Raw genomic sequence first — 25,724 nt, 5'->3', positions numbered from 1 at the left:
CATCACCTCGCACTTTTCAGGGTTAAATTCCATTTGCCACTTTTGCGCCCAACTGACCAACCCGTCTATATCGTCCTGTAGCCTCGAGCCTGCTCCGCCATTCAATAAGATCATGGCTGATCCAATTTTGGCCTCAACTGCACTTTCCTGCCCGCTCCTCATAACCCTTGACTCCCCTATTGCTCAAAAATCTATCTATCTCAGCCTTGAATATATTCAATGACTCAGCTTCCACAGCTCTCTGGGGTAAAGAAATCCAAAGATTCACGACCCTCAGAGAAGAAATTCCTCCTCACCTCTGTCTTAAATGGGCGACCCCTTATTCTGAGACTATGCCCCCTTGTTCTAGATTCCCCGACGAGGGGAAACATCCTGTCAGCATCTACCCTGTCGAGCCCCCTCAGTATCTTATATGTTTCAATAAGATCACCTCTCATTCTTCTAAACTCCAATGAGTATAGGCCCAACCTGCTCAACCTTTCTTCATAAGACAAGCCCTTCATCCCAGGAATCAACCGAGTGAACCTTCTCTAAACTGCCTCCAATGCAAGTATATCCCTCCTTAAATAAGGAAACCAAAACTGTACGAAGTACTCCAGGTGTGGTCTCACTAGTGCCCTATACAGTTGTAGCAGGACTTTCCTACTTTTATACACTCTCCCCCCTTGAAATAAAGGCCAACATTCCATTTGCCTTCCTAATTACTTGTTGCATCTGCATGTTAACTTTGTGTTTCATGTATGAGGACACCTAAACCCCGCTGTACCGCCACATTCTGTAGTCTTTCTCCATTTAAATAATATTTTTCTTTGCTATTCTTCCTACCAAAGTGGATAACTTCACATTTTCCCACATTATACTCCATCCGTCAAATTCTTGCCCACTCACTTAACCTATCTATATCCCTTTACAGACTTTTTATGTCCTCCTCACAACTTGCTTTCCCACCCATCTTTGTATCGTCCGCAAATTTAACTACAATACACTCGCTTCCTTCATCCAAGTCATTAATATAGATTGTAAATAGTTGAGGCCCCAGCACTGATCCCTGTGGCACCCCACTAGTTACAGATTGCCATCCTGAAAATGACCCATTTATCCAGACTCTCTGTTTTCTGTTAGTTAGCCAATCCTCTATCGAATCTAATATATTACCCCAACACCATGAGCTCTTATCTTATGCAGTAACTTTTTTTGTGGCACCTTATCGAATGCCTTTTGGAAATCCAAATGCACTACATCTACTTGTTCCCCTTTATCCACCCTGCTCATTACATCCTCAAAGAACTCTAATAGATTTGTCAAACACCATTTCCCTTTCAGAAAACCATGTTGATTCTGTTTGATTGTATTATGATTTTCTAAATGCCCTGCTACTACTTCCTTAATAATGGATTTGAGCATTTTGCCAATGACAGATGTTAGGCTAACTGGCCAATAGTTTCCTGCTTTCTGTCTCCCTCCTTTTTTGAATAAGGGCGTTACATTTGCGGTTTTCCAATCTGCAGGGACTTTTCCAGAGTCAACGGAATTTTGGAAGATTATAACCAATGCAACCTCTTTCTCTGTAGCCACTTCTTTTAAGACCCTAGGATGCAGACAAATTTCTGAAGTGCAAAAACTATAGGGCAGTAATAGTAGGGGATTTCAACTACCCCAATATTAACTGGGATAAAATTAGTGTGAAGGGTACAGAAGGTGCGGAATTCCTAAAATGCATCCAGGAGAACTTTTTTAGCCAGTATGTAGCAAGCCCAACAAGGGAGGGTCAGTTCTGGACTTAGTTTTAGGGAATGAAGCTGGGCAGGTAGAAGGCATATCAGTGGGGGAGCATTTTGGTGCTAGTGACCATAATTCTGTTAGATTTAAGGTAGTTATGGAAAAGGACAAGGATAGACCAGGAATAAAAATTCTAAATTGGGGAAAAGCAAATTTTGCTAAGCTCAGTGGGGATTTAGCCATAGTGGACTGGAAACGGCTACTTGAAGGTAAATCAGTGTTTAGCAGTGGGAGGCATTCAAGGAGGAGATTCGGAGGGTTCAGACCAAATATGTGCCCTTAAAGAAAAAAGGTGGGACTAACAAATCTAGAGCCCCCTGGATGTCTAGAGACATACAGGGTAGGATAAAGAAAAAAAGGGAGGCGTATGACAGATACTGAGGGCTAAATACTCCAACATTTTTAGAGGAGTACAGAAAGTGCAGGGGTGCAATTAAAAAGGATATTAGGAAAGCAAAGAGAGAGCATGAAAAATTCTTGACAAGTAAAATCAAGGAAAACCCAAAGATGTTTTATAAATATATTAGGAGTAAGAGGATAACTAAAGAAAGGGTAGGGCCTATTCCAGATCGTGAGGGTAATGTGTGTGTGGAGGTGGGAGACGTCGGTAGGGTTCTTAATGAATACTTTGCGTCTGTTTTCACAAAGGAGAGGGGCGAAGTGGACATTGCTATCAGGGGGGGAGGAGTGTGAAATATTAGATGAAATAAACATAGTCATAGAGTCATAGAGTTATACAGCACAGAAAGAGGCCCTTCGGCCCATTGCGTCCGCGCCGGCCATCAAGCCCTGTCTGATCTAATCCCATTTTCCAGCATTTGGTCCATAGCCTTGTATGCTATGGCATTTCAAGTGCTCTTCTAAATGCTCCTTGAATGTTGTGAGGGTTCCTGCCTCTACCACCCTTTCAGGCAGTGAGTTCCAGATTCCAACCACCCTCTGGGTGGAAAAAGTTCCTCCTCAAATCCCGTCTAAACCTCCTGCCCCTTACCTTGAAACTATGCCCCCTGGTTATTGACCCTCTACTAAGGGGAAAAGTTCCTTTCTATCCACCCTATCTATGCCCCTCATAATTTTGTATACCTCAATCAGGTCCCCCCTCAGCCTTCTCTTCAAGGAAAACAACCCCATCCTGTCCAGTCTTTCTTCATAGCTGAAGCGCTCCAGCCCAGGTAACATCCTGGTGAATCTCCTCTGCACCCTCTCCAAAGCAATCACATCCTTCCTAGTGTGGCGACCAGAACTGCACACAGTACCCCAGCTGTGGCCTTACCAGCGTTTTGTACAGCTCCATCATAACCTCCCTGCTCTTATATTCTATACCTTGGCTAATGAAGGCAAGTATCCCATATGCGTTTTTAACCACCTTATCCACCTGTTCTACTGCCTTCAGTGATCTATGTACATGCACACCAAGGTCCCTCTGATCCTCTGTCTTTCCTAGGGTCCTACCATTCATTGTGTATTCCCTTGCCTTGTTAGTCCATCCAAAATGCATCACCTCACACTTTTCAGGGTTAAATTCCATTTGCCACTGTTCCGCCCATCTGACCAACCCATCTATATCGTCCTGTAGCCTGAGGCTTCCCGCCTCGCTATTTACCTCCCCACCAATTTTCGTGTCATCTGCGAACTTACTGATCATACCTTTTACATTCACATCCAAATCATTAATGTAGACCACAAACAGCAAGGGACCGAGCACCGATCCCTGCGGTACCCCACTGGACACAGGCTTCCAGTCACAAAAACCTTCCACCATCACCCTCTGCCTTCTGCCACTAAGCCAGTTTTGGATCCAATGTGCCAAGGCACCCTGGATCCCATGGGCTCTTACCTTCCTGACCAGTCTCCTATGTGGGACTTTATCAAAAGCCTTACTGAAATTCATGTAAAGCACATCCACTGCACTACCCTCATCCACACACCTAGTCACCCCCTCGAAAAATTCAATCAAATTGGTCAGACATGATCTTCCCTTGACAAAGCCATGCTGGCTATCCCTAATTAATCCCTGCCTCTCCAAGTGGAGACCAATTCTGTCCCTCAGAATTTTTTCCAATAATTTCCCTACCACTGATGTTAGGCTCACTGGCCTGTAATTCCCTGGTTTATCCCTACTACCCTTCTTGAATAATGGTACTACGTTCGCTGTTCTCCAGTCCTCTGGCACATCCCCTGTGGCCAGAGAGGTTCTGAAAATTTGTGTCAGAACCCCTGCAATCTCCTCCTTTGCCTCACATAGTAGCCTGGGATACATCTCGTCCGGGCCTGGGGATTTATCCACTTTTAAGCCGGCTGAAACCGCTAGTACCTCCTCCCTCTCGATGCTAATATGTTTAAGTATATCACAGTCCCCCCTGCCCGATTTCTATGTCCACATCATCCTTCTCCATAGTGAACACAGATGCAAAAAATTCATTTAAAACCCCACCTACATCCTCTGGCTCTACACACAGTTTGCCACGTTGGTCCCTAATGGGCCCTACCCTTTCCCTGGTTATCCTCTTGCCCTTAATATACTTATAACACACCTTAGGATTTTCCTTTATTTTGCTCGCCAGTGTTATTTCATGGCCCCTCCTCGCTCTCCTAATTTTTTTAAGTATCCCCCTGCACTTTTTATACTCCTCTAGGGCTTCCTCTGTCTTTAGTCCTTTGTATCTGCCAAAAGCCCCCCTTTTTTTCCTAATTTATTCTCGTATATCCCTTGACATCCAAGGTTCCCTGGGCTTGTTGGTCCCACCCTTGACCTTTACGGGAACATGTTGCCATTGTACTCTCTCAATTTCCTTTCTGAAAGACTCCCATTGCTCCGATGTGGATTTTCCTTCAAGTAGCTGATCCCAGTCCACATTGGCCAGATCCTGCCTTATCATATTAAAATCGGCCTTCCCCCAATTTAGAACCTTTATTTCCGGTCCATCCATGTCCTTTTCCATGACTACCTTAAATCCCACTGAATTGTGGTCACTGTCACCAAAGTGCTCACCTACTAACACTTCTACCACTTGCCTGGCCACATTCCCTAGAATTAGGTCCAGTACCGCCCCCTCTCTTGTAGGACTTTCTACATGCTGGCTCAAAAAGCTCTCCTGGATGCACTTTAAGAATTCTGCACCTTCTAAGCCTTTCACACTCTGACTATCCCAGTTAATATTGGGGAAGTTGAAATCCCCCACTATAATTACCCTATTATTTGCACACTTCTCTGAGATTTGCCTACATATCTGTTCCTCTATCTCCCCCTGGCTGTTTGGGGGCCTATAGTACACTCCCAGCAAAGTGCTAGCCCCCTTTTTGTTTTTAAGTTCAACCCATATGGGCTCATTAGAGGAACCTGTTAATATATCATCCCTCCTTACAGCAGTAATTGTCTCCTTAATTAATATTGCGACACCCCCCCCGTCTCGCCTGAAGATTCTATACCCCGGAATATTGAGCTGCCAGTCTTGCCCCTCCCTCAACCATGTCTCCGTGATAGCAACAATATCATACTCCCATGTGTTCATCAACAACTTCAGTTCATCCACCTTATTCGTAAGACTCCTTGCATTAAAATAAATGCCATTCAGCCTTGCCCTACTCCCTTGTGCCGTTACATATTTGCTCTGCCTTCCAGTCTGACTTATTTTTTCCTCTATATTTGGCTGTACATCACCCCCTATTATAGCTCCACTCTGTATCCCATCCCCCTGCCAAGTTAGTTTAAACCCCCCCCCGAACAGTGCTAGCAAACCTCCCCGCAAGGATATTTGTCCCACTCTGGTTCAGGTGCAACCCGTCCGACTTGTACAAGTCCCACCTTCCCCAGAAGCAGACCCAGTGATCCAGGAAACTAAAGCCCTCCCTCCTGCACCAACTCTTGAGCCATGCATTCATCTGCTCTATCCTCCTATTCCTATACTCACTAGCACCTGGCACCGGGAGTAATCCAGAGATTACAACCTTTGAGGTCCTGCTCTTTAGTCTGCTACCTAAATTCTTGCTGCAGGACCTCATCCCTCTTCCTACCCATGTCGTTGGTCCCAATGTGAACCATGACCTCTGACTGTTCACCCTCCCCCTTCAGAATGCCCTGCAGACGTTCAGTGACATCCTTGACCCTGGCACCAGGGAGGCAACAAACCATCCTGGAGTCACGACTACGGCCACAGAAACGCCTATCTGTTCCCCTTACGATAGAATCCCCTACCACTATTGCTCTCCCACTCTTTTTCCTCCCTACCATTGTTTAAAAAGGGAGAAAAGGATAGACCGAGTAATTATAGGCCAGTCAGCCTAAACTCGGTGGTGGGAAAATTATTGGAAAGAATTCTGAAGGACAGGATAAATTTTCATTTAGAAAGAGACGGATTAATCGAGGATAGTCAGCACAGATTTGTTAAGGGAATGTCGTGTCTGACAAACTTGACTGAATTTTTTGAGGTGGTAACGAGGAGGGTAGATGAGGGTAGCGCATTTGCTGTAGTGTATATGGGCTTTAGCAAGGATTTTGATAAAGTTCCACATGGCAGACTGGTCATGAAGTTAAAAGCCCATGGGATCCAGGGCAAAGTGTCAAGTTGGATTCAAAATTGGCTCAGAGACAGGAAGCAGAGGGTAATGGTTGATGGGTGTTTTTGTGACTGGAAGGCAGTTTCCAGTGGGGTTCCGCAGGGCTCAGTACTTGGTCCCTTGCTTTTTGTGGTATATATCAACGATCTTGACTTGAATATAAGGGGGTATGATTAAGAAGTTTGCAGATGATACTAAAATCGGCTGTGTGGTTGATATGGAAGAAGGAAGCTGTAGACTGCAGGGTGCTCCGGTTTCCTCCCACAGTCCAAAGATGTGCAGGTTAGGTTGATTGGCTATGATAAATTGACCCTTAGTGTTAGGGGGATTAAATACGTGGGGTTACAGGGATAGGGTGGGATGTGTGTTGGTGTAGGGGTTACGGGGATCGGGTGGGATATGTGTCGGTGCAGTCTCGATGGGCCGAAATGGCCTCTATCTGCACTGTGGGGTTTCTGTGATTCTGTGAAATTGGTCAGGTGGGCAGAACAGTGGCAAATGGAATTCAATCCAGAGAAGTGTGAGGTAATGCATTTGGGGAGGGCTAACACGGAAAGGGAATACACATTAAATGGTAGGACACTGAGTAGTGTAGAGGAACAAAGGGACCTTGGAGTGCATGTCCACAGATCCCTGAAGGTAGCAGGCCAGGTAGATAAACATAAGAACATAAGAAATAGGAGCAGGAGTAGGCCAATCGGCCCCTCGAGCCTGCTCCGCCATTCAATAAGATCATGGCTGATCTGATCCTAACCGCCAATCTACTATCACAGAACCATCTCCTGAATCTAACAGAATTAGACACACGAAATAGGAGCAGGATCGGGCTACACGGCCCCTGGGCCCGCTCCGCTACCCACAGGGCCATGACCGATCCGAACCTAGACTCATGTCCAAATTCCTGCCCGCTCCCCATAACCCTTTACTTCTAGGAAACTGTCTATTTCTGTTTTAAATTTATGTAATGATGTAGCTTCTACAACTTTTTGGGGCAGCATATTCCATGGACCTACCACCCTCTGAGTGAAGTAGTTCCTCCTCATCTCAGTTTTGAAAGAGCAGCCCCTTATTCTAAGACTATGCCCCCTAGTTCTAGTTTCACCCATCATCGGGAACATCCTCCCCGCATCCACCCGATCCAACCCCTTCACAATCTTATATGTTTCAATAAGATCGCCTCTCATTTTTCTGAACTCCAATGAGTAGAGTCCCAATCTACTCAACCTCTCCTCATATGTCCATCCCCTCATCCCCGGGATTAACCGAGTGAACCTTCTTTGTACTGTCTCGAGAGCAAGTATGTCTTTTCTTAAGTATGGACACCAAAACTGTATGCAGTATTCCAGGTGCGGTCTCACCAATACCTTGTACAACTGAAGCAATACCTCCCTATTTTTATATTCTATCCCCCTAGCAATGAAAGCCAACATTCCATTGGCCTTCTTAATCACTTGCTGCACCTGCATACTAACCTTTTGAGTTTCGTGCACCAGGACCCCCAGATCCCTTTGTACTTCAGTACTTTCCAGTTTCTTGCCATTAAGATAACTTGCTCTACGATTTTTCCTGCCAAAGTGCATAACCTCACACTTTCCAGTATTGTATTCCATCTGCCAAATCTTTGCCCACTTACTTAGCCTGTCTATGTCCCCTTGCAGGTTTTTTATGTCCTCCTCACTCACTACTTTCCCTCCCATCTTAGTATCATCTGCAAACTTTGATATGTTTCACTCGGTCCCCTCCTCCAAATCGTTAATATAGATTGTAAAGAGTTGGGGACCCAGCAACGACCCCTGTGGAACACCACTAGTTACTGATTGCCAGTCCGAGAATGAACCATTTATCCCAACTCTCTGCCTTCTGTTAGATAGCCAATCCTCTATCCATGCCAGAATATTACCCCCAATCCCGTGATTTTTTATCTTAAGCAATAATCTTTTGTGTGGCACCTTGTCAAATGCCTTTTGGAAGTCTAAATACACTACGTCCACTGGTTCCCCTTTATCCACCCTATATGTTACTTCCTCAAAGAACTCCAACAAATTTGTCAAACATGACTTCCCCTTCATAAAACCATGCTGACTTTGTCCTATTAAATTATGATTATCCAAATGTCCTGTTACTGTCTCCTTAATAATGGACTCCAATATTTTACCTACCACAGATGTTAGGCTAACCGGTCTATAGTTTCCAGCCTTCTGTCTACTGCCCTTTTTAAATAAGGGTGTTACATTAGCAGTTTTCCAGTCTGCCGGGACCTTTGCTGAGTCCAGGGAGTTTTGGAAAATTATTACCAATGCATCCACAATCCCTACCGCCACTTCCCTCAAGACCCTAGGATGTAAGCCATCAGGTCCAGGTGATTTATCCACCTTGAGTCCCATTATTTTACCGAGTACCACTTCCTTAGTGATTTTGATCGTGTTTAGCTCCTCCCCCCCTTTAGCCCCCTGTTTGTCCAGTGTTGGGATATTCTTAGTGTCCTCTACTGTAAAGACTGATACAAAATATTCATTCAGTGTTTTTGCCATCTCCATATTTCCCACCGTTAATTTCCCGGTCTCATCCTCTAAGGGAACAACATTTACTTTAGCCACCCTTTTTCTTTTTATATAACTATAAAAACTCTTACTATCTGTTTTTATATTTTTTGCTAATTTACTTTCATAATCTATCTTCTCTTTCTTAATCAATCTTTTTGTTATTTTTTGCTGTCTTTTAAAGTTTTCCCAATCCTCTATCCTCCCACTAGATTTGGCTACCTTATATGCCCTTGTTTTTAGTCGAATACTATCCTTAATTTCTTTACTTAGCCACGGATGGCTATCTTTTCTTTTACACCCTTTTCTTCTCAGTGGAATATATTTTTTTTGGAAGTTGTAAAATAACTCCTTAAATGTACACCACTGATCATGTATCGTCTTACCCTTTAATCTATTTTCCCAATCCACTCTACTCAATTCCGCTCTCATACCTTCATAGTCTCCTTTATTCAAGCTTAGCACGCTTGTTTGAGATCCAACCTTCTCACCCTCTAATTGAATATGGAATTCAACCATGTTATGGTCACTCATTCCAAGGGGATCCTTTACTAGGACATTTTTAATTAATCCTGTCTCGTTACACAGGACCAGATCTAAGGTTGCTTGCCCCCTGGTCGGTTCAGTTACATACTGCTCAAGAAACCCATCCCTAATACACTCAATGAACTCATCCTCAAGGCAGCCCTGCCCAATTTGATTTGTCCAATTAATATGATAGTTAAAATCCCCCATAATTATAGATGTTCCCTTATTACAAGCCTCAACTATTTCCTGATTGATACTCCTTCCAACAGAGTTGCAACTGTTTGGAGGCCTATAGACTATGCCCACTAGTGTTTTTCCCCTTATTATTCCTTACCTCCACCCAAACTGTTTCATTATCCTGATCTTTTGACCCAATATCATTTCTCTGTATTACAGTGATTCCTTCCTTTATTAACATAGCCACCCCACCTCCCCTTCCTTCCTGATCATTAAATAACCTGGTATAAGGTTGTTAAGGCAAACGGAATGCTTGCCTTTATTAGCCGTGGCATAGGATACAAGAGCAGGGGGTTGTGCTTCAACTGTATAAAATACTAGTTCGGCCTCAGCTAGAGTACTGCATTTCTGGTCACCACATTATAGGAAAGATGTGATTGCACTAGCGAGGGTACAGAGGAGATTTACAAGGATGTTGCCGGGAGTAGAGAATCTTAGCTATAAGGAAAGACTGGATAGGCTGGGTCTGTTTTCCTTGGAACAGAGGAGGCTGAGGGGAGACCTTATTGAGGTGTATAAAATTATGTGGGGCATAGATAAAGTGGATAGAAAGGACCTATTTTCCTTAGCAGAGGGGTCAAAACCAGGGGGCACAGATTTAAAGTAATTGGTGGAAGGTTTAGAGGGGATTTAAAGGGAAATTTCACACCCAGAGGGTTGTGGGGGTCTGGAACTCACTGCCTGAAAGGGTGGTAGAGGCAGGAACACTAACCACATTTAAAAAGTACTTGGATGTGCACTTGGGATGCTGTAACCTGCAGGGCTACAGACCAAGAGCTGGGAAGTGGGATTTGGCTGGATAGCTCTTTGTTGGCCGGCGCGGACACGATGGGCCGAAATGGCCTCCTTCTGTGCTGTAACTTTCTATGATTCCATCAGGTCCAGGGGATTTGTCAGCCTTTAGATCCATAAGTTTGCCTAGCACTTTTTCACTAATGGTAGTGATTGTTTTAAGTTCCTCCCTCCCTTTTGCCCCTGATTTTCTACTATTACTGGGATGTTTTTAGTGTCCTCCACTGTGAAGACAGATACAAAATATTTGCTCAATGCCTCTGCCATTTCCTTGTTTCCCATTATTATTTCCCCAGTCTCGTCCTCTAAGGGACCAATGTTTATTTCAGCTACTCTCTTCCTTTTTTTATACTTATATAAGGAAGCAACAGCAGGGCATTAAAAAAAACATAATGCAGTCAAACAGTCAGCATGGTTTTAGGAAAGGGAAATCATGTTTAACAAATTTGCTCGAGTTCTTTGAGGATGTAACAAGCAGGGTCGACAAGGGTGAGCCAGTGGATGTGGTGTATTTGGATTTCCAGAAGGCATTCGATAAGGTGCCACATAAAACGTGAGCTCACTGAGTTGGGGTAATATATTAGCATGGATAGAGAATTGGCTAACTAACAGAAAGCAGAGTGTTGGGATAAATGGGACATAGAAACATAGAAGATAGGAGTAGGCCATTCGGCCCCTCGAGCCTCCTCCACCATTTAATGAGATCATGGCTGATCATCCAAATTCAGTACCCTGTCCCTGCTTTTGCCCCTGATCCCTTTAGCCTCAAGAAATATATCTAACTCCTTCTTGAATATATTTAATGAATTGGCCTCAACTGCCTTCTGTGGTAGAGAATTCCACAGGTTCACCACTCTCTGGGTGAAGAAATTCCTCCTCATCTCTGTCCTAAATGGCTTACCCCTTATCCTTAGACTGTGACCCCTGGTTCTGGACTCCCCTGCCATCGGGAACATCCTTCCTGCATCTAGTCTGTCTAGTCCTGTTAGAATTTTATAAGTTTCAATGAGATCCCCTCTCATTCTTCTAAACTCCAGCGAATATAAGCCTAATCGACCCAATCTCTCTTCATATGTCATTCCTGCCATCCCAGGTATCAGTCTGGTGAATCTTCGCTGCACTCCCTCCATGGCAAGAACATCCTTCCTCAGATAAGGCGACTAAAACTGCACACAATACTCAAGGTGTGGTCTCACCAAGGCCCTGTACAACTGCAGCAAGATATCCTTGCTCCTGTACTCGAATCCTCTCGCTACGAAGGTCATTTTCTGGTTGGCAAACGGTAACTAGTGGGGTGCCACAAGGATTGGTGCTGGGGCCCCAACTATTTACAATCTACATTAATGACTTGGACGAAGGGACCGAGTGTAATGTAGCCAAGTTTGGGGATGATACAAAGATGGGTGGGAAAGCAAGTTGTGCAGAGGACTCAAAGAATCTGCAAAGGGGTAGAGACAGGCTAGGTGAGTGGGCAAATATTTGGCAGATGGCGTATAATGTGGGGAAGTGCGAGGTTATCCACTTTGGCAGGAAAAATAAAAAAGCAAACTATTATTTAAATGGAGAGAGATTACAAAATGCTACAGTTCAGAGGGACCTGGGGGTCCTTGTACATAAAACACAAAAAGTTAGCATGCAGGTACAGCAAGTAATCAAAAAGGCAAATGGAATGTTGGCCTTTATTTCAAGGGGTTGGAGTATAAAAGCAGGGAAGTCCTGCTACAACTGTACAGGGTATTGGCGAGACCACACCTGGAGTACTGCGTACAGTTTTGGTCTCCTTATTTAAGGAAGGATATACTTGCATTGGAGGCAGTTCAGAGACGATTCACTCGGTTGATTCCAGTGATGAGGGGGTTGACTTATGAGGAAAGGTTGAGCAGGCTGGGCCTATACTCATTGGAATTTAGAAGAATGAGAGGTGATCTTATTGAAACATATAAGATACTGAGGGGGCTCGACAGGGTAGATGCAGAGAGGATGTTTCCCCTCGTGGGGGAATCTAGAACTCGGGGGCACAGTCTCAGAATAAAGGGTCGCCCTTTTAGAACTGAGATGAGGAATTTCTTCTCTCAGAGGGTCGTAAATCTGTGGAATTCTCTGCCTCAGAGAGCCGCGGAGGCTGGGTCATTAAATATATTTAAGGTGGAGAGACAAATTTTTGCACGATAAGGGAGTGAAGGGTTATGGGGAGCGGGCAGGGAAGTGGCTTTGAGCCCAAGATCAGCCATGATCTTATTGAATGGCGGAGCAGGCTCGAGGGGCCAAGTGGCCTATTCCTGCTCCTATTTCTTATGTAGCAGCTCTTGCTGTCCGTTTTTATATTTCTTGCTAGTTTACTCTCATAAGCTATTTTCTCCCTCTATTATTTTTCTAGTCATCCTTTGCTGGTTTCTAAAATTTTCCCAGTCCACTTTAGCCAACTCTCTCCTTATACCTTTGTAATTGCCTTTATTTAGGTTTAATACTCTAGACCCAAGTTTCTCACCTTCAAACTGAATAGTAGCTCAGCTGTCTGCCTCCACAAGATCTCCTTTTTGGTCCCTAATTGGTCGCACCGCTCCTCTAACTACGCTTTTACTATTTATGTGTTTATAAAAGACTTTTGAGTTCCCTTTTTTGTTAGCCGCTAATCTATTCTTATACTCTGTCTTTCTGCCGCTCCTATTTTCTTCTTTACTTCTCCTCTGTACCCTCCTCTCTCGTAGTTTAACTTTCCGACCCTCCTCTCCCGTTGTCTTCAGGTATATTCACTGCCCCGTACGACGGCCGTTACTTCATCAGCGCCATTCTGACCGGACATCGCAACCAGCGGATTGAAGCTGTTCTCGCAAAGTCCAACACAGGGCTGGCGAGGATTGACTCGGGGGGTTTCCAACCAGAGGGGCTGGAGAACAGGCCAGTGATGGGGGCCCAACCAGTGTCAGGATCCCTGGGAATTTTCAACATCATCTTACCGCTCAGCCAAGGAGACACGGTCTGCATCGACCTGGTGACGGGTAAACTGGCCCACTCCGACGAACCGCTGACCGTCTTTAACGGGGTTCTTCTGTATGAGGACGAGGACATTTGATGGAATGGTCTCCTGGTGACTGCACTATATTAAACAGTAATATATTAGGAGCCTTATTCACACTGGGATTGGGATCGAGAGACCGATCTCTGCACTGGGATTGGGATCGAGAGTCCGATCTCTGCACCGCTGCTGAACTCTTATTTAATATAAACCAAGGTTTGTGGACATCTGACACCAACTGATGTGGTGGGTGAGGGGACCTGGTTAACCATGGTGACCACAACTGGAGCTTCAAATTTAATCAAAGGAAAGAACCAAACCCTGTCTAGAGAGGGGTTGTCGGGGAGGGCGGGGGTGGGGGAGCGAGAGGGTGGGAGGAGTGTTGGGGAGGAGGGGGGACGGGGGTGGGGTGGGAGAGGGGCAATGTTCCCATTAAGCTGCACGGCCATCTGGAGGTCCTGCGCAGGCCGCTTGCTAGTTATGCAATGGAAAAACCGTGCATCCGCGGTAATTGAATGGGCCGTGCACCCAAAAACAATTAGAGGGAACACTGGTGTCTGGAATAAAGGGGAGCGAGGGGGTGTCTGGGACAGGGGAGGGGGGTCTGGGGACTCTGGCTCCGGGTTGGTCACATGGAACAGAGTCTCCTGTATTGAAATCCAGCAGCTTAAGAGATGGTTGGTTGATGCTGGGATTGTCTCATTTTATTCACCCCATTTTATGTGCAGCCTCTACTGCTACCACCACCACTTCCCTCCTTTACCCCACCCGCTCCCTCTTCAACCCCCTTTATATGGTACCTTTAATGTAGAAAAATCCGGTTTCTCTCTCCCACCCTTCTTAAATAATGGAATGACATCAGCAAATTTCCAGTTTAATTGTACAATTCTCAAATCAAAAGATTGTAACTAGCACTTCTGCAATTTCCTCATCATCTTTTAATACCCTGGGGTTGAAACCATCAGGTGGTGGTGATTTATCTATCCGACGTCCCATTATTTTCTCCATTACCGCATTTCCTACATTAAAACAGTGACCACACTTCAAAGGTACTGTACTTCATTGGCTGTAAAGCGCCTTGGGACGCCCTGAGGTTGTGAAAGGCGCTATATAAATGTAAGGTTTTCTTTTTTGTTTCATATATTGAATCGAATAAGTTGCTCCTCTTGATGTATTTTTAGCTTCCCTTCTATCACTGGTATTTTATCCTCTTCCTCCACTGTGAAAACAGACACAAAACACTTGTTTAATAAATCTGCCATTACCTTGTTGTCTATTACAGTGTCACCTGTGTCTGTCTTTAATGGACCTCATCTCCCTCAGCTTCTCTCTTGCTCTTAATATATTTATAAAAGCTTTCACTATTAGCTGTTATATTACATGCACGCTTTTTCGTATTCCACGTTGCAGCTCTGAATACTTTGTTGTCCCTGATATTTCTCCCCAGTCTAGTGGATGAATGCTTTCCACGGCATTTGTGTCAGCCCCTTCCCTAAGCTTTATGCAGCGTCCTGCCTCATACACTGACCATGTTCACTTGACTGTACAGGTGGAACTTTTGCTCTTTAGGGGTACATTGAATTGAGGGAAGTTACTGTCGGGGAATGGAGGTTCAGGCAGTTTCACAGCATATCCCAACGGGATCAGAAACTCCACCCCAGGAAAGAGGTTTGCACACTGATAAAGGATGGGATGAATGTGGACACTGATGGGGGTGGGAGCAGTCTGTGCGAGGGATCTGTGGGGGGAGTGGACATGGGGTTGAGAGGGGTCGGTGCAATGGGGACCGTGTGTGGGACAGCGAGAGGCCTGTGCGAGGATGCGAGTAATAAATACCTGAATCATGAAATCACACACACCTTCTGTTCTGCTTTAATTTACATCATTTCGTTTTTAAAAAACTCACCTCAGACTCCAGGAAATTATAAAACAATTATAAATCATTTTTAAGCTTATTTTTGTAAATTTTGTACTAAAGCTGAGGGATGTAAGTGCTGGAGGAAGGAACACTTTCTATTTCAGGCACCCAATGCCAGCATCATGCACCTCTCAACTCAGGGTAAGTATAAAGTTCCCTCTACACTGTCCCATCAAACACTCCCAGGGCAGGTACAGCACGGGTTAGATACAGAGTAAAGCTCCCTCTACACTGTCCCATCAAACACTCCCAGGGCAGGTACAGCACGGGATTAGACACAGAGTAAAGCTCCCTCTACACTGTCCCATCAAACACTCCCAGGGCAGGTACAGCACGGGATTAGACACAGAGTGAAGCTCCCTCTACACTGTCCCATCAAACACTCTCAGGGCAGGTACAGCACGGTTAGATACAGAGTAATGCTCCCTCTACACTGTCCCATCAAACACTCCCAGGGCAGGTACAGCACGGGTTAGATACAGAGTAAAGTTCCCTCTACACTGTCCCATCAAACACTCCCAGGGCAGGTACAGCACGGTTAGATACAGAGTAATGCTCCCTCTACACTGTCCCATCAAACACTCCCAGGGCAGGTACAGCACGGTTAGATACGGAGTAAAGCTCCCTCTACACTGTCCCATCAAACACTCCCAGGGCAGGTACAGCACGGGATTAGACACAGAGTAAAGCACCCTCTACACTGTCCCATCAAACACTCCCAGGGCAGGTACAGCACGGGATTAGACACAGAGTGAAGCTCCTTCTGCACTGCCAGGATATTGTCCTTTCAGAGCCAGCAGACAGGAGATTTAAATCCCATAAGAGCAAAGAGCCCCTCATCCCAGTTGTGTAAGCTGGGTTCTTGAGGTTAAGGACAGTTGGTCCCACTTCCCCACCCAGACATCAACCAATAGTACTTTCCTGATGGACACTTCAGTGGGAGATGGGCAGAAACACACCAATGTTGGCTCATTATCAACTCTACAGTGAAAGTTACATTTTAAAAGAACATTACTTAAACAATTATTTTGCAGAGGTTGTTACTGAACTGTACGTTGAAGAGTTAGTGAGGATCGCCCACCTCCTCGCATCTGCCCCCGCGACCCCCACCTTCTGACATTTGACCCCCAGCAGTGGATGGGGGGGGGGGGGGGTAAGGAGGAAGGCAGAGAAGTCGGTGGGGAGATAGGTGGCCGTGGGGCAACACACATTGAACTGAAAACTTGTAAACACTGCATGGTTTTAAAATCACATCAACAACTGATCAGCCCTCGCGAACGTCATCATTCAGCACGATTAATTCTCAGTGAATGAGTTCAGTGAATGTTGTTGTGGAAACACTGTCGCCTGAGGGAGCCCAATGCAACAGGGCAAAGTAAATGGACATCTAGTGCATGTCCCAGCTGTACCAGGGTCAACATCTGTTGCTGCAGAGAGCCCTCACACCTGGGATCTACTGTAGGGACAAGACCGTGACTGGTCGAAGATCCTGCACACCGCGGTTCATTGACTCATATGGAAATTCTCAACCTGCCGTGCGTACAGGAGAATTCTACTGTTTTCATGGAAGATGTACAAAATCAGAGAGTTGGGATTGAGAGAATCAGAGAGTGGGATTGTGTGAGAGAGAATCAGAGAGTGGGATTGTGTGAGAGAGAATCAGAGAGTGGGATTGTGTGAGAGAGAATCAGAGAGTGGGATTGTGTGAGAGAATCAGAGAGTGGGATTGTGTGAGAGAGAATCAGAGAGTGGGATTGTGAGAGAGAGAATCAGAGAGTGGGATTGTGTGAGAGAATCGGAGAGTGGGATTGTGAGAGAGAGAGAATCAGAGAGTGGGATTGTGTGAGAGAGAATCAGAGAGTGGGATTGTGAGAGAGAGAATCAGAGAGTGGGATTGAGTGAGAGAGAATCAGAGAGTGGGATTGTGAGAGAGAGAATCAGAGAGTGGGATTGTGAGAGAGAGAGAATCAGAGAGTGGGATTGTGTGAGAGAGAGAATCAGAGAGTGGGATTGTGAGAGAGAGAATCAGAGAATGGGATTGTGTGAGAGAATCAGAGAGTGGGATTGTGAGAGAGAGAATCAGAGAGTGAGATTGTGTGAGAGAATCAGAGAGTGGGATTGTGTGAGAGAGAATCAGAGAGTGGGATTGTGTGAGAGAATCAGAGAGTGGGATTGTGAGAGAGAGAATCAGAGAGTGGGATTGTGTGAGAGAATCAGAGAGTGGGATTGTGAGAGAGAGAATCAGAGAGTGGGATTGTGTGAGAGAGAATCAGAGAGTGGGATTGTGTGAGAGAATCAGAGAGTGGGATTGTGAGAGAGAGAATCAGAGAGTGGGATTGTGTGAGAGAGAATCAGAGAGTGGGATTGTGTGAGAGAGAGAATCAGAGAGTGGGATTGTGTGAGAGAGAGAATCAGAGAGTGGGATTGTGTGAGAGAATCAGAGAGTGAGATTGTGTGAGAGAGAATCAGAGAGTGGGATTGTGTGAGAGAGAGAATCAGAGAGTGGGATTGTGTGTGAGAGAATCAGAGAGTGGGATTGTGTGAGAGAGAATCAGAGAGTGGGATTGTGAGAGAGAGAATCAGAGAGTGGGATTGTGAGAGAGAGAATCAGAGAGTGGGATTGTGTGAGAGAGAGAATCAGAGAGTGGGATTGTGTGAGAGAGAATCAGAGAGTGGGATTGTGTGAGAGAGAATCAGAGAGTGGGATTGTGAGAGAGAGAATCAGAGAGTGGGATTGTGTGAGAGAGAGAATCAGAGAGTGGGATTGTGTGAGAGAGAATCAGAGAGTGGGATTGTGTGAGAGAGAATCAGAGAGTGGGATTGTGTGAGAGAGAATCAGAGAGTGGGATTGTGTGTGAGAGAATCAGAGAGTGGGATTGTGTGAGAGAGAATCAGAGAGTGGGATTGTGTGAGAGAGAATCAGAGAGTGGGATTGTGAGAGAGAGAATCAGAGAGTGGGATTGTGTGTGAGAGAGAATCAGAGAGTGGGATTGTGTGAGAGAGAGAATCAGAGAGTGGGATTGTGTGAGAGAGAATCAGAGAGTGGGATTGTGTGAGAGAGAGAATCAGAGTGGGATTGTGAGAGAGAGAATCAGAGAGTGGGATTGTGTGAGAGAGAGAATCAGAGAGTGGGATTGTGTGTGAGAGAATCAGAGAGTGGGATTGTGTGAGAGAGAATCAGAGAGTGGGATTGTGTGAGAGAGAATCAGAGAGTGGGATTGTGTGAGAGAGAATCAGAGAGTGGGATTGTGTGAGAGAGAGAATCAGAGAGTGGGATTGTGTGAGAGAGAATCAGAGAGTGGGATTGTGTGAGAATCAGAGAGTGGGATTGTGTGAGAGAGAATCAGAGAGTGGGATTGTGTGAGAGAGAATCAGAGAGTGGGATTGTGTGAGAGAGAATCAGAGAGTGGGATTGTGTGAGAGAGAATCAGAGAGTGGGATTGTGTGAGAGAGAATCAGAGAGTGGGATTGTGTGAGAGAGAATCAGAGAGTGGGATTGTGTGAGAGAGAGAATCAGAGAGTGGGATTGTGTGAGAGAGAATCAGAGAGTGGGATTGTGTGAGAGAGAATCAGAGAGTGGGATTGTGTGAGAGAGAATCAGAGAGTGGGATTGTGTGAGAGAGAATCAGAGAGTGGGATTGTGTGAGAGAGAATCAGAGAGTGGGATTGTGTGAGAGAGAATCAGAGAGTGGGATTGTGTGAGAGAATCAGAGAGGGATTGTGAGAGAGAGAGAATCAGAGAGTGGGATTGTGTGAGAGAGAGAATCAGAGAGTGGGATTGTGTGAGAGAGAGAATCAGAGAGTGGGATTGTGTGAGAGAGAATCAGAGAGTGGGATTGTGTGAGAGAGAATCAGAGAGTGGGATTGTGTGAGAGAATCAGAGAGTGGGATTGTGTGAGAGAGAATCAGAGAGTGGGATTGTGTGAGAGAGAATCAGAGAGTGGGATTGTGTGAGAGAATCAGAGAGTGGGATTGTGTGAGAGAGAATCAGAGAATGGGATTGTGTGAGAGAATCAGAGAGTGGGATTGTGTGAGAGAGAATCAGAGAGTGGGATTGTGTGAGAGAGAATCAGAGAGTGGGATTGTGTGAGAGAGAATCAGAGAGTGGGATTGTGTGAGAGAGAGAATCAGAGAGTGGGATTGTGTGAGAGAGAATCAGAGAGTGGGATTGTGTGAGAGAGAATCAGAGTGGGATTGTGTGAGAGAGAATCAGAGAGTGGGATTGTGTGAGAGAGAATCAGAGAGTGGGATTGTGTGAGAGAGAATCAGAGAGTGGGATTGTGAGAGAGAGAATCAGAGAGTGGGATTGTGTGAGAGAGAATCAGAGAGTGGGATTGTGTGTGAGAGAATCAGAGAGTGGGATTGTGTGAGAGAGAATCGGAGAGTGGGATTGTGTGTGAGAGAATCAGAGAGAGGGATTGTGTGAGAGAGAATCAGAGAGTGGGATTGTGTGAGAGAGAGAATCAGAGAGTGGGATTGTGTGAGAGAGAGAATCAGAGAGTGGGATTGAGTGTGAGAGAGAATCAGAGAGTGGGATTGTGTGTGAGAGAATCAGAGAGTGGGATTGTGTGAGAGAGAATCAGAGAGTGGGATTGTGTGTGAGAGAGAATCAGAGAGTGGGATTGTGAGAGAGAATCGGAGAGTGGGATTGTGTGAGAGAGAATCAGAGAGTGGGATTGTGTGAGAGAGAATCAGAGAGTGGGATTGTGTGAGAGAGAATCAGAGAGTGGGATTGTGTGAGAGAGAATCAGAGAGTGGGATTGTGTGAGAGAGAGAATCAGAGAGTGGGATTGTGTGAGAGAGAGAATCAGAGTGGGATTGTGTGAGAGAGAGAATCAGAGAGTGGGATTGTGTGAGAATCAGAGAGTGGGATTGTGTGAGAGAGAATCAGAGAGTGGGATTGTGAGAGAGAGAATCAGAGAGTGGGATTGTGTGAGAGAGAATCAGAGAGTGGGATTGTGAGAGAGAGAATCAGAGAGTGGGATTGTGTGAGAGAATCAGAGAGTGGGATTGTGTGAGAGAGAATCAGAGAGTGGGATTGTGTGAGAGAATCAGAGAGTGGGATTGTGTGAGAGAGAATCAGAGAGTGGGATTGTGTGAGAGAGAGAATCAGAGAATGGGATTGTGTGAGAGAGAGAGAATCAGAGAGTGGGATTGTGTGAGAGAGAATCAGAGAGTGGGATTGTGTGTGAGAGAATCAGAGAGTGGGATTGTGTGAGAGAGAATCCGAGAGTGGGATTGTGTGAGAGAGAGAATCAGAGAGTGGGATTGTGTGAGAGAGAATCAGAGAGTGGGATTGTGTGAGAGAGAATCGGAGAGTGGGATTGTGTGAGAGAGAGAATCAGAGAGTGGGATTGTGTGAGAGAGAATCAGAGAGTGGGATTGTGAGAGAGAGAGAATCAGAGAGTGGGATTGTGTGAGAGAGAATCAGAGAGTGGGATTGTGTGTGAGAGAATCAGAGAGAGGGATTGTGTGAGAGAGAATCAGAGAGGGATTGTGTGAGAGAGAATCAGAGAGTGGGATTGTGTGAGAGAGAATCGGAGAGTGGGATTGTGTGAGAGAGAGAATCAGAGAGTGGGATTGTGTGAGAGAGAATCAGAGAGTGGGATTGTGTGAGAGAGAATCAGAGAGTGGGATTGTGTGAGAGAGAATCAGAGAGTGGGATTGAGTGAGAGAGAATCAGAGAGTGGGATTGTGTGAGAGAGAATCAGAGAGTGGGATTGTGATTCAATGAAATCAGAGGCAATTCAGTCAGAAGTGTAGATATTAGCATCTGGAATTCACTGCTGGCCTGGGAGCAGGTGTAAACAGGGGTCTGTCGAACAATTCACCTCCTCACCCTGCACAGCATGAAGTGTGGATCTGGGCACTGGGTTCGACCATTTCATGGACACTTCATATTGAGCGAGGAGTGTGGAGGAGCTCATGACAGGGGTTGCTCGTTTGACGGTGGCCTTCAGCCCAGTTCTGCTCTCACATGTAAACTGCAGCAGCTTCATCCTGAGACAGGAGCTTACAGCAGTCCGGGAAACAGATGCTGCAAAAGGAGAATTGTGAGCACGATGATCAGTCCACACAGCAGCAAGACCACCCAGATCGGGAACATTTCTGTAAAACAAACCAGTGTGGTTATTCACCCATCCCAGAACAACACGGAGCAAATCTTCAACTGGTTAACATATTCAAATACTGACACCACTATCTCTGCCTCTTCACTGGAGAAATGCATCGTCTGGTGCGGGACTGGGCCCCAGGGAGCGGGATAGCACCGCCCGGAGTGGGACTGAACCCCAGGGAGCGGGAGAGCACCGCCCGGTGCGGGACTGGGCCCCGGGGAGCGGGATAGCACCGCCCGGACCGGGACTGAACCCCGGGGAGCGGGAGAGCACCGCCCGGAGCGGGACTGAGCCCCGGGTGGCGGGAGAGCACCGCCCGGTGCGGGACTGAGCCCCGGGGAGCGGGAGAGCACCGCCCGGTGCGGGACTGAGCCCCGGGGAGCGGGAGAGCACCGCCCGGTGCGGGACTGAGCCCCGGGGAGCGGGAGAGCACCGCCCGGTGCGGGACTGAGCCCCGGGGAGCGGGAGAGCACCGCCCGGTGCGGGACTGAGCCCCGGGGAGCGAGAGAGCACCGCCCGGTGTGGGACTGGGCCCCGGGGAGCGGGAGAGCACTGCCTGGTGCGGGACTGAGCCCCGGGGAGCGGGAGAGCACCGCCCGGTGCGGGACTGAGCCCCGGGGACCGGGATAGCACCGCCCGGTGCGGGACTGAGCCCCGGGGAGCGGGATAGCACCGCCCGGTGCGGGACTGAGCCCCGGGGAGCGGGATAGCACCGCCCGGTGCGGGACTGGGCCCCGGGGAGCGGGAGAGCACCGCCCGGTGCGGGACTGGGCCCCGGGGAGCGGGAGAGCACCGCCCGGAGCGGGACTGAACCCCGGGGAGCGGGAGAGCACCGCCCGGTGCGGGACTGAGCCCCGGGGAGCGGGAGAGCACCGCCCGGTGCGGGACTGAGCCCCGGGGAGCGGGAGAGCACCGCCCGGTGCGGGACTGGGCCCCGGGGAGCGGGGAGAGCACCGCCCGGAGCGGGACTGAACCCCGGGGAGCGGGAGAGCACCGCCCGGTGCGGGACTGAGCCCCGGGGAGCGGGAGAGCACCGCCCGGTGCGGGACTGAGCCTCGGGGAGCGGGAGAGCACCGCCCGGTGCGGGACTGAGCCCCGGGGAGCGGGAGAGCACCGCCCGGAGCGGGACTGAACCCCGGGGAGCGGGCGAGCACCGCCCGGTGCGGGACTGAGCCCCGGGGAGCGGGAGAGCACCGCCCGGTGCGGGACTGAGCCCCGGGGAGCGGGAGAGCACCGCCCCGTGTGGGACTGGGCCCCGGGGAGCGGGAGAGCACCGCCCGGTGTGGGACTGAACCCCGGGGAGCGAGAGAGGACCGCCCGGTGTGGGACTGAACCCCGGGGAGCGGGAGAGGACCGCCCGGTGCGGGACTGAGCCCCGGGGAGTGGGAGAGCACCGCCCGATGTGGGACTGAACCCCGGGGAGCAGGAGAGCACCGCCCGGTGTGGGACTGAACCCTGGGGAGCAGGAGAGCACCGCCCGGTGTGGGACTGAACCCCAGGGAGCGGGAGAGCACCGCACCGTGCGGGACTGAGCCCCGGGGAGCGGGAGAGCACCGCCCGGTGCGGGACTGAGCCCCGGGGAGTGGGAGAGCACCGCTGATATACCTATCAATTCATCCAATGAAAAGCGACGAGTTAAGAAAGTAACTATAGGTTTTTATTGGCTAAATAACAGAGCCCACCCTCGTGGGTGATCGGATCCAACAAGGAGGAATACCAGCCAGTCGACCACCTTTATACCTGGGCAGGTAGGTGGAGCCATGGGCGGAGTCAGCTGTGGTCAGCCCAGGTATAACAGCGTGACAAGAGGCGACCTCGTATAGTGATACAACAGTGTGAACATTGATAACAATATAACAGTGATAACTATAGTGTAACGATAGTGAACGACAAAGTGGTTTACCACATTCACCCCTTGTTTAGATTTGAGTCTGGCGGGGTGAAGTGTACTACCAGTTCTGGTAAGTCAGTCTGTCCGGAGGCCTCGTAAGCCTTTCTGATCGTCGCAGCGGCGGTGTTGCATTCTCCGGTGTTGATGCTGGTGTCTGCGTGGTCGGCGAAGGCTCGTGGGGTTCCGGCGTGCCGTCTACCTGAGCTGGAATTGGGGGGGGGGGGGGGGGTAAAGGTGGTGTCTCCGGAATGCCCGAGGGTGCGAGGTCCCGTAAGGAGACAGTGTCCTCCCGCCCGTCTGGGTAAGCCACATAGGCGCACTGGGGGTTGGCGTGCAGGAGGTTCACCTTCTCGACCGGGGGGTCCGTTTTATGGGCCCTCACGTGCTTTCGCAGCAGGACGGGCCCCGGGGAGGTCAGCCAGGTTGGTAGTGTGGTTCCCGTAGTCGACTTTCTGGGGAAAACGAACATTCGTTCATGGGGGGTGGCGTTAACGGCAGTGCAGAGTAGTGACCGGATGGAATGCAGCGCTGCCGGGAGGGCTTCCTGCCAGCGAGAGGTTGGGAGGCCCTTAGACTTTAAGGCTAAGAGGACGGCCTTCCATACCGTCGCGTTCTCTCTTTCCACCTGGCCGTTCCCTCGGGGGTTGTAGCTGGTGGTCCTGCTTGCAGCAATACCTCTCGCTAGTAGGAACTGATGGAGTTCCTCGCTCATGAAGGAGGAGCCCCGGTCACTATGTATATAGTTTGGGAACCCGAACAAGGCGAAGAGGTCGTTCAGGCATTTAATGACCGTGGTACTGGTCATGTCTGGGCAGGGGAAGGCAAAGGGGAAACGGGAGTACTCATCAACGATGTTGAGGAAGTACACATTACGGTCAGAGGACGGGAGGGGCCCCTTAAAGTCGATGCTCAGGCGCTCGAAGGGGCGGGTGGCCTTGATCAGGCTTGCTCTGTCCGGCCTAAAGAAGTGCGGTTTGCACTCGGCACAGGTCTGGCAGTTCCTGGTCATGGTCCTGACCTCCTCGATGGAGTAGGGCAGGTTGCGGGCCTTAATGAAGTGGTAAAGTCTGGTGACCCCGGGGTGGCAGAGGTCGTTGTGGAGGGTCTGAAGTCTATCACTTTGCGCGCTGGCGCATGTAATTCGTGAAAGAGCATCAGGGGGGTCGTTCAGTTTACCGGGCCGGTACAAGATATCATAATCATAGGTGGATAGTTCGATTCTCCACACAACCGCCCCGTGTGGGACTGAGCCCCGGGGAGCGGGAGAGCACCGCCCGGTGCGGGACTGGGCCCCGGGGAGCGGGAGAGCACCGCCCGGTGCGGGACTGGGCCCCGGGGAGCGGGAGAGCACCGCCCGGTGCGGGACTGGGCCCCGGGGGAGCGGGGAGAGCACCGCCCGGTGCGGGACTGGGCCCCGGGGAGCGGGAGAGCACCGCCCGGTGCGGGACTGGGCCCCGGGGAGCGGGGAGAGCACCGCCCGGTGTGGGACTGAGCCCCGGGGAGCACTGCCTGGTGTGGGACTGAACCCCGGGGAGCGGGGAGAGCGCCGCCCGGTGTGGGACTGGGCCCCGGCGAGCCGCCCCGCGGGGGACTGGGCCCCGGCGAGCCGCCCCGCGGGGGACTGGGCCCCGGCGAGCCGCCCCGCGGGGGACTGGGCCCCGGCGAGCCGCCCCGCGGGGGACTGGGCCCCGGCGAGCCGCCCCGCGGGGGACTGGGCCCCGGCGAGCCGCCCCGCGTGGGACTGGGCCCCGAGGAGCGGGTGAGCAGCACCCCGTGTGGGACTGGGCCCCGGGGAGCGCCGCCCCATGTGGGACTGGGCCCCGGGGAGGAGAGCACCGCCCGGTGTGGGACTGAACCCCGGGGAGCGGGAGAGCACCGCCCCGTGTGGGACTGGGCCCCGGGGAGCGGTAGAGGACCGCCCCGTGTGGGACTGGGCCCCGGGGAGGAGAGCACCGCCCGGTGTGGGACTGGGCCCCGGGGAGCGGGAGAGCACCGCCCGGTGTGGGACTGGGCCCCGGGGAGTGGCAGAGCACCGCCCGGTGTGGGACTGAACCCCGGGGAGCGGGAGAGCACCGCCTGGTGTGGGACTGAGCCCCGGGGAGCAGGAGAGCAACGCCCGGTGTGGGACTGAGCCCTGGGGAGCAGGAGAGGACCGCCCGGTGTGGGACTGAGCCCCGGGGAGCAGGAGAGCACCGCCTGGTGTGGGACTGAACCCCGGGGAGCAGGAGAGGACCGCCCGGTGTGGGACTGAGCCCCGGGGAGCAGGAGAGCACCGCCTGGTGTGGGACTGAACCCCGGGGAGCAGGAGAGGACCGCCCGGTGTGGGACTGAGCCCTGGGGAGCGGGAGAG

At 49.4% G+C, this 25,724-nt stretch overlaps 2 protein-coding genes across 4 annotated transcripts in view; one reads left to right on the top strand and one right to left on the bottom strand.

Moving 5' to 3' along the window:
• emilin1b (elastin microfibril interfacer 1b) overlaps window positions 1–14,725 on the top strand; it is a 66,931-nt gene extending 52,206 nt beyond the window's left edge. Inside the window, exon 7 of the mRNA XM_085978622.1 lies at window positions 13,178–14,725. Within this exon, the coding sequence (XP_085834748.1) occupies window positions 13,178–13,506 (329 nt within the window). The 3' untranslated portion in view covers window positions 13,507–14,725. The remainder of the gene's footprint in view (window positions 1–13,177) is intronic.
• preb (prolactin regulatory element binding) overlaps window positions 14,308–25,724 on the bottom strand; it is a 32,791-nt gene continuing 21,374 nt past the window's right edge. The window contains exons 6-7 of one of the 3 annotated variants that reach the window (XR_015075737.1): window positions 21,199–21,475; window positions 14,308–14,668 (exon numbers count right to left, since the gene is read on the bottom strand). Coding sequence is in view for 1 of the 3 variants with exons in the window: in XM_085978641.1 (XP_085834767.1) it covers window positions 21,381–21,475 (95 nt within the window). In the remaining 2 variants the exon portion in view is untranslated. The remainder of the gene's footprint in view (window positions 14,669–21,198; window positions 21,476–25,724) is intronic. The other 2 variants (XR_015075735.1, XM_085978641.1) reach the window with 2 other exon arrangements.

This window comes from Somniosus microcephalus, chromosome 3, assembly GCF_052327205.1.
Source record: "Somniosus microcephalus isolate GS21.2 chromosome 3, FLI_Smic_1.0, whole genome shotgun sequence".
Taxonomy (NCBI): domain Eukaryota; kingdom Metazoa; phylum Chordata; class Chondrichthyes; order Squaliformes; family Somniosidae; genus Somniosus; species Somniosus microcephalus.
The sequence above is the reverse complement of the archived record's forward strand: the minus strand, read 5'-3'. Positions and strand labels throughout refer to the sequence as shown.